Source organism: Triticum urartu, chromosome 2 (genome assembly GCF_003073215.2).
Source record: "Triticum urartu cultivar G1812 chromosome 2, Tu2.1, whole genome shotgun sequence".
NCBI lineage: Eukaryota > Viridiplantae > Streptophyta > Magnoliopsida > Poales > Poaceae > Triticum > Triticum urartu.
Window position 1 is genome coordinate 658,377,906 of NC_053023.1, and position 8,792 is coordinate 658,386,697.

General features: G+C 42.1%; 1 protein-coding gene across 3 annotated transcripts; it reads left to right on the forward strand.

Annotated features, from left to right (window-relative positions):
- Window positions 1-474: 474 nt before the first annotated feature.
- Window positions 475-4,237, forward strand: LOC125533918 (acyclic sesquiterpene synthase-like). 3 transcript variants are annotated; one of them, XM_048697244.1, is made up of 12 exons: window positions 475-702; window positions 1,127-1,179; window positions 1,307-1,503; window positions 1,756-1,850; window positions 1,991-2,175; window positions 2,393-2,496; window positions 2,575-2,670; window positions 2,746-2,961; window positions 3,037-3,178; window positions 3,265-3,461; window positions 3,649-3,697; window positions 3,861-4,237. In XM_048697244.1, exons 1-12 carry the CDS (start codon window positions 597-599, stop codon window positions 4,218-4,220), a joined length of 1,800 nt encoding a protein of 599 aa, XP_048553201.1. In that variant the 5' UTR covers window positions 475-596; the 3' UTR covers window positions 4,221-4,237. The 3 variants fall into 3 exon arrangements, 1 of the variants encoding a protein (XP_048553201.1); XR_007294385.1 differs by having other exon boundaries at window positions 479-702; window positions 1,124-1,179; window positions 3,265-3,697; window positions 3,861-4,001; XR_007294384.1 differs by having other exon boundaries at window positions 1,124-1,179; window positions 2,393-2,670; window positions 3,265-3,697; window positions 3,861-4,001.
- The last annotated feature ends 4,555 nt before the right edge of the window (window positions 4,238-8,792 follow it).

An 8,792-nucleotide genomic window follows, 5' to 3' on the forward strand; every position in this document is an offset into this window, starting at 1 on the left:
TAGAATAAAATATCAGCAACTCAGATAGGAAGGTCCGGCGACGGAAAATATGAAGGAGAATCTCGGTACCAGCGCATTTTATATGCAAAAAAAATTAGTAATTTAAAAGAAGTTCAAAAAATTCCAATTTTTTTTGGTATTAAACATGATCAAATATTGTAGTCGTATAAAAAGATTCGTCAGAGAATGACTTTCGTTGCACAGTGGGTCGAAGATTTGGCAAAAAACGCTATATACAAGTACTATACACGCTATATTGTTGTCATAAACTTGTCTTTTTTGCCGTGAAGTCAATACGGATCACTTCTTATCCAAACTTTTTATACGAGTATAATACCTGATCATGTTTAATTCCAAAAAAGATTTGGAAATTTTTAAACTTTTTTTAAATTACTAATTTTTTTCTGCATATAGAATGCGCGGGTACCCGAGAGCACCAAGTTCGCGTCCGTCCGGCCACGTCCTACATAAACTGAACTCCGAGTCTCCCACTCGACCACACACTCGGTCAGTTACATCATCACTTCCTGGTTGCTAATTGGCGACTTACAGTCTTGTAGTTCTTCTGCACATCGATCAATCGTGTGGTGGCAACGATGATGGTCGTGAATCCGCCGGGCAGTTCTTCTCTCGCGCGGCCGACCGCTCGCTGCTCCTCCGGCAGCCGATGGACCAGAGCTCCCCAGCCTGCCGTCGCTAGAGGTAGCCTGTCGTGCTTGCATCTTCTTTGTTTTATGCAGAGCAAAATCTTGTGCTTAGCTTTTATCGTTGGAGAGAAACAAATTGATTATACCGCATTGCTAATTAACTAACCAAAGATGCTAGACCTTGGAAGAGGTATTAGGTAGTAACCTACGAAAATCCCTCTTTTACGATCAAACATCCCCGGAATTTCAAGGTGGGCCGGTGCCCTCACTAATATCCAATTAAAAGCCGCCACCTCATCCCCCTTATGCTACTCCATCCGTCTCATAATATATGCCGTTTTTTGATATTAGTGTAGTGTCAAAAAATCGTTCATCATGGAACGAAGGGAGTACTATCTAAGACGAGTTATGTAGGTGTAGCAAAATTCTCAACTAACTAACAGTCTCAATCGGTTTGGTGATGCTCTCTATAATAGCAGTGGCCAAGAACAAGCCAAAAGTTGAAGGAAATGTTGCGAGCATGCCAAATCTGGTACGTGGCGACTCTGGTTCCATTTCTATTTTTATTATAAATGAAAATAAGTACTCCCTTCAATCCATATTAATTAACGCAGACTTAATACAACTTTTATACTTCTTCTTGCATATGTACTTTTCAGTTAGGATCATTAAATTGCAAGGTTGAGAAGAAGGCTAGAGAGACTCGAACAAAGAAGCAGCTCCACAAACCCGAAGAAGTGCCGACGTGTCAGGAAAGTATACATCGCCAACTTTCCATGGTGGATGTGCTCCAAAAGATCGGCATATCTCGGCATTTTGCTAGTGAGATCAAGAGTATCCTGGATTTTACATACAGGTACACACACTACTAGGTAGTAGGATTTAGAGATCATTTGTTCGGTTATTATGTTTGGTTTCGATAAGTCTTAGTTGTTTAGGATTTGTATGTCTAAGTTGATGTTTGAGCCATTTGATATTTCCGCAGTGAGAGACAAGCACCATCGACTTAGACATAAGAAAAATCTAAGACAACTTAGGCGTAAACACTAACATCTTTTTTCTGTGGTTATAAGTATCATGTGTGTCCTGACAAGAGCAAATTTTACAGTTATTGGTTACGAAGAGATGAGATCATGCTAGATGTGGAGACATGTGCCATGGCGTTCCGCACCTTACGGATGAATGGGTACAATGTATCGGCCGGTATACCTTTTCTAGTTTTGGAAACAAAATTGGTTGTTAATTTGCTTAAAGTATATTATTTGTTTTAATTCTTACTTAATACAGGTTGTGTACCTTTCTCACGCTGATTATCCACCTGAAATTATAACGTGCTCATGTAGATGGCCTGTCACATATCTCCACCGATCTGAGTGACACGAGATCTTTGTTGGAACTATACAAGGCTTCACAAGTTAGTACTTCGGACGATGAGTTGATTCTGGATATTATAGGATCCTGGTCAGGTCACCTACTGAGGCAACAACTGAAATCTAGTGAGGCACAAAGAACCCCACTCCTAAGAGAGGTACATATATACTTCATCCAAAAAACTATGTGCATGCATGCACCTACTGAACTTCTATAGATAGACTTAAAGAATGAACATTTTTGCTATATACTAGATTTATATTTCTGTAAGATCTTGTCTATGATTAATTCGTTCTAGGAATTGATTTTCCTAGCTCCATTGGAGATCAAATTTTCTTGTATACTCCTTGCTATATGTGCCTTTGTGTTCTTAGGTAGAACATGTTCTTGATAGCCCCTTCTACACCATGTTGGATCGTCTGGAGCATAAGAGGAACATCGAACAATTTGACATAATCGAGCATCCCATCCTACAATTGTACGGTTTTATTCTCTTTTTTTGCAAACTAAGTGCTATGTACACACACACAACCATATCATCGCATTTCTTAAGCAGGACTTCTCAGACAAATCAAGATCTTCTAGCTCTGGGTGTCATGGATTTCAGTACAAGTCAATCTATTTATCAACAAGAATATCAACATCTCGACAGGTACTTCTGATTGAAATTAATGTTCTCCTATGTACCATTTTTTTTCTTATTAAGACCTTTTTAGTTTCATGACAGTTGGGTGAGAGAGAGTAGGCTGAACCGGCTACCTTTCGCACGACAGAAGTTGGCATATTTCTACCTCTCAGCTGCCAGCACCATGTTCCCTCTAGAGCTATCTGAAGCTCGCATCCTATGGGCCAAGAATGGCGCGCTCACAACGGTTGTCGATGACTTCTTTGACGTCTGGGGATCAAAAGACGAATTGGAGAACCTCACTGCATTAGTCGAGATGTAGCAATATTTACATCGGTTATTTTTCTTCAAAAACAAAGTTGGGTTTCTTATGCTTATCCTAGTTTGTCGCAGGTGGGAGCAGCAAGAGGAAACTGAGTACTACTCTGAACAAGTCGAGATCGTGTTCTCTGCAATCTATATCTCGGTAAACGAGCTTGGATCAAAGGCTTCCATAGTGCAAGGCCGCGATGTCGCGGGACACCTAGTAGAAATTGTTAGTCTAACCATACCCAGTCTTGTGTTCATGGAAGAATAAGTTATTGTTACGAATACTGATGATCTCCCAGTTGCCTTCTGTAGTGGCAAGAATTGCTAAGGAATATGATGACTGAGGTGGAATGGAGAACGGGCGGATACGTTCCAACCCTAGATGAGTACATAGAAAATGCAGTTGTGACATTTGCATTGGGCCCAATTGTGCTTCCTGCATTGTATTTTGTTGGACCAAAGATTACTGAGTCTATGGTAATAGATCCTGAGTACAGTGAGTTGTTTAGGTTGATGAGCACTTGCGGCCAGTGGCGAATCTAGACAGAAACTGGAGGGTGGGCTCAAAGCCTGTATCATGCCAATATCTGTTGGGTTGGGCTTGCAAGTGGTTGAATTGGGCCATGAAACTAGTAGTAAAAAAAATTCTTACAGTGCTGGAGGAGGGGCTCAAGCCTGTTAAAGCCCCCCTAGTAGATTCGCCCCTGCTTGCGGCCGTCTTCTCAACGACGTCCAAACCTACGAGGTATTTTGCCCAAGATATTCTGAATTCTAATTTACATGTGTTTATTTATTACTTAGCTTCAGATAAATATGTCTTGAATTCTCCAGATACAATTGTCAAACTCCTAAGAAAAACGACATTACGATAGCTAACAAAAAGACTTTTGTTGACTACTTTGTTGCAGAGGGAATACAAAGAGGGTAAACTGAACAGTGTCTCTCTGCTCGTGCTTCACAGTGATGGCTCTGTGACCATACCAGAGGCTAGAAGGAAGTTGCAGAAGCCCATAGATACGTGTAGAAGAGACCTGCTAAGGTTGGTCCTTAGGGAGGACGATGCCGTGCCTAGGCCTTGCAAGGAACTGTTCTGGCACATATGCAAGACATGCTACTTTTTCTATTATCAGGGAGACGCATTTAGCTGCCAAGAGGAGAAGGCCGGTGCGGTGGATGCGGTGGTACATGAGCCACTCCAAGTCCCCATGAATCTACTCTCTGACCTTGATTTATCTACTTTGCGTGAGAGAATAAAGATCAAACATTAATTACTACTTCATGTTTATATTGTTGTGCGCGTGTCATTGGTGAAGATGCATATGCATCGTTGTGTTATAGTGTAGCCTAAATATCGAAGGCACTACACCGGGCTTTAAATTTGATAAAGCCATGAACTACAGATGCACAGAGCTAGAGAATCAGCTTGTAGGCAACGAGTAGTACAAGTAAACAAGAAAACAAATAGAAAAGACAGGATATGGAGTTTCTGCTACCGGGTGCGCATGCACCCAGAAGAATAATAAAGTATTAAAAAATTGTTTTTTTAGATAAACATTGAACAGTGTTTTATGTCCGTGCAAAATTTTATGATGGTGTAATGTTTGTGGAAGTCTACGCATAAAAACAAATCAATCTGCAAAAGACTATTTTTTAAAGCATTTTTGGGGCGCTCGTTGTTTTTTGCACGCATCCACAAATGTCATTTCATTATGAAAATTTGCATGCGGGCATAACACTAATCAATGTTTGTTGCAAAAAAAATCATCATTCTTGGAATTCTTTTTCTAATTTTACCGTTTATGCCACACATGTGCATGTGAGCTCAGGACTAAAAGCACACTTTCGAGCTTGGACGACGAGATCTTCATAGATACAGGGAATAAGTAAATGTAATGATGGGATGCCTATGCAATTTGCATTGCATTTTGACGCGCGTGGGAATGGAGTAAATAAGTATGCAGGAAACCATCATACAACATGGGAAATATACGTGCTATATATGGAACATTATTCTTATAAAGGATGGTAGAGTAGCCGCCTCCTAGGAGCCTCACCGCGCGAGAGGGCCCTCCGCGCCGCCCCGTTGGCGCTGACCTCACATGGCTGGCGCCCTAGGATGCTCCCGTCTGCCTGCACACATCATCCCCAACCATCTTTCTTTGGGTGTCCATGATGCATGGGCCGCGGTCACGCCGAGACCACCTCTATGTGTTGATTTTGTCACACTCACATGCCTTGCCCCGCACGAGATGAGCCACCCGGGTCCGAGTGAGCGTCTTCGCCCCGGGCTGAGGTGCTTCACTCGCTCCAACTAGGCGCCCTCGCGGTAGTCCAATCTTCATGAACGCATCACACACGGGTTGTTTTCCTCAGAGCTCCATGACGGGTGGTCTGCGGCCGTGGTTGGGGCCACCTCTTTGTGGTGGCTTTGCCTCACGCTTGTTAGCCCCGTCTAATTGACATGAGTGCCCCCTATTTGCTATCTTAGCTCACCGCAGTACAGACTGGTCCTTCAAACTGAGCTGGGGCATATGGAATCTACCTGGTAGGAGAGGTTCCCCATAGATGGAAATAATCGTCACAACCTGTTGGCCACAACTTTAGGTTGTTACCAACAAATCAAGGTAGTTCAACACGCAGAGCAATAGTTTTTTCATGAGGATTTGCTCGCTAGCGCTTGATGTCGCTTGAAGCTACGTCGGTATTTCTCCAAAGAGGAAGGGATGATGTAGCACAACGGCGGTAGGTATTTCCCTCAGATATGAAACCAAGGTTATCGAACCAGTAGGAGAACCAAGCAACACAACATAAACAACCCCTGCACACAAATAACAAATACTCGCAACCCGATGTGTTAAAGGGGTTGTCAATCCCTTTCGAGTAACGGTGCCAAAAATTGGTGCGTGGACGAGAGAAAATTGTAATAGATTGAATAAATACATCGCAAATAAAATAAAGTGCAGCAAAGTATTTTTGGGTTTTTGGATTAATAGATGTGAAAATAAAAGCAAGGAAAAAGTAGAACGCAAAGGCAAATAATATGAGAAAGAGACCCGGGGGCCGTAGGTTTCACTAGTGGCTTCTCTCGAGAAAAATAGCAAACGGTGGGTGACAAATTACTGTTGGGCAATTGATAGAACTTCAAATACTCATGACAATATCCAGGCAATGATCATTACATAGGAATCACGTCCAAGATTAGTAGACCGACTTCTGCCTGCATCTACTACTATTACTCCACACATCGACTGCTATCCAGCATGCATCTAGTGTATTAAGTTCATGGAGAAACAGAGTAATGCAATAAGAACGATGACATGATGTAGACAAGATCTATCTATGTAGAGGTAGACCCCATCATTTTATCCTTAGTAGCAACAATACATACGTGTCGGTTCCCTTTCTGTCACTAGGATCAAGCACCGTAAGATCGAACCCACTACAAAGCACCTCTTCCCATTGCAAGATAAACATATCAAGTTGGCCAAACAAAACCCAAAAATCGAAGAAGAAATACGAGGCTATAAGAGATCATGCATAAAAGAGATCAAAGAAACTCAAATACTTACATGGATATAAAAAGAGATATATCTGATCATAAACTCAAAGTTCATCGGATCCCAACAAACACACCGCAAAAGAGTTACACCATATGGATCTCCAAGAGACCATTGTATTGAGAATCAAGAGAGAGAGAGAGAGAGAGAGAGCAAGCCATCTAGCTACTAACTACGGATCCGAAGGTCTAGAAAGAACTACTCACGCATCATCGGAGAGGCACCAATGGAGGTGGTGAACCCCATCCGAGATGGTGTCTAGATTCGATCTGGTGGTTCTGTACTCTGCGGTGACTGGATGAATATTTCGTCGACTCCCCTAGGGTTTTTGGAATATTGGGGTATTTATAGGGCAAAGAGGCGGTCCGGGGGGCACCCGAGGTGGGCACAACCCGGCGTGCCCTGGTGGGTTGTGCTCCCCTCGGGGCACCCCCCCAGGCGCAGCCAGGGCCCATTACGTTCCTTCTAGTCCATAAAAAATCTTCGTAAAGTTTCGTGGCATTTGGACACCGTTTGATATTATTTTCTGTGATATAAAAAACATGGAAAAACAGCAACTGGCACTTGGCACTATGTCAATAGGTTAGTACCAAAAAATGATATAAAATGACTATAAAATGATTATAAAACATCCAAGATTGATAATATAATAGTATGGAACAATAAAAAATTATAGATACGTTGGAGACGTATCAGCAACCCCAAGCTTAACTCCTACTCGTCCTCGAGTAGGGAAGTGATAAAAACAGAATTTTTGATGTGGAATCCTGCCTAACATGTCATATCATATTTTTTTCTTTATACCATGGACATTTGGACTTTTATATTGTTCAAAGCAATAGTCTAGTTTTGACATGATAATTTAAATACTCAAGCATATCAAAAAGCAACCATGTCTTTCAAAATATCAACGCTAAAATAAGTTATCCCTAGCCCATTATGCTCAACCATTGATCCATTCATGAAAAACATTCGCATATTAGCTACACTCAATACTCAAGTACAATCATATTGCCTCCTAGTTGGTGCTTTTGTAAGAGAAGATGGAGACTCAAATTCAAAATAAAAATTGCATAAAGTAAAAGAAAGGCGCTTCGCAGAGGGAAGTAGAGATTTGTAGAGGTGCCAGAGCTCAAAGTGAAAAACTTAGAGATAAAAACATTTTGGGAGGTGTATCCATCCCACCAACGAAAATGACTTAGAGTTCCCAATACTTTTCATGCTTAGGTATATCATAGGCGGTTCCCAAACAGAAAATAAAGTTTATTCCTTTTTCCACCATACTTTCACTTTCCATGGCTAACCGTATCCACGGGTGCCCTCCATACCAACACTTTTCAAGGAATTTATTATTTGACACCATAAAGTAAATTCATTTTTTTCATTTTGGGACTGGGCATCCCAAATACATTTTCCTTACTCTCGTCCAATGACAAGTGAATAAACACTCATCGTGAGAATAACACATCTAGCATGGAAAATATTAGCCACCCTCACCGCTCCGCGAGCTAAATGAACACACAAAAGATAAATTTATTTTTGAAAATTAGAGATGGCACATGCAATTTGCTTAGAACGACAAAAGAATACCGCATATAGGTAGATATAGTGGACTCATGTGGCAAAACTGGGTTAAAGGTTTTTGGATGCATAAGTAAAGATCATACTTAGTGCAAAATGAAGGCTAACAAAAGATTGAGAAGCGACCAACCAAGAAACGAATAATCTCATAATCGAGCATTAAGCATAACTAACACCGAATAATGCACCACAAGTAGGATATGTTGGGGAACATAGTATTTCAAAATTTTCCTACGATCACGCAAGATCTATCTAGGAGAAGCATTGCAACGAGCAGGGAGAGTGTGTCCACGTACCCTCGTAGACCGAAAGCGGAAGCGTTTAGTAACACGGTTGATGTAGTCGAACGTCTTCATGATCCAACCGATCCAAGCACCGAACGTATGACACCTCCGCGTTCAGCACACGTTCAGCTCAATGACGTCCCTCGATCTCTTGATCCAGTTGAGGACGAGGGAGAGTTCCGTCAGCAGGACGGCATGGCGACGGTGATGATGACATTACCGGCGCAGGGCTTCGCCTAAGCACTATGATGACATGACCGAGGTGTGTAATTGTGGAGGGGGGCACCGCACACGGCTAAGAGAAGACTTGGTGTGTCTTTGGGGTGCCCCTCCCACATATATAAAGGGGGGGAGGAGAGGTGGCCGGCCCAAGAGGGGGCGCACCATGGGGGGGAGTCCTACTTGGACTCCCGGTCCA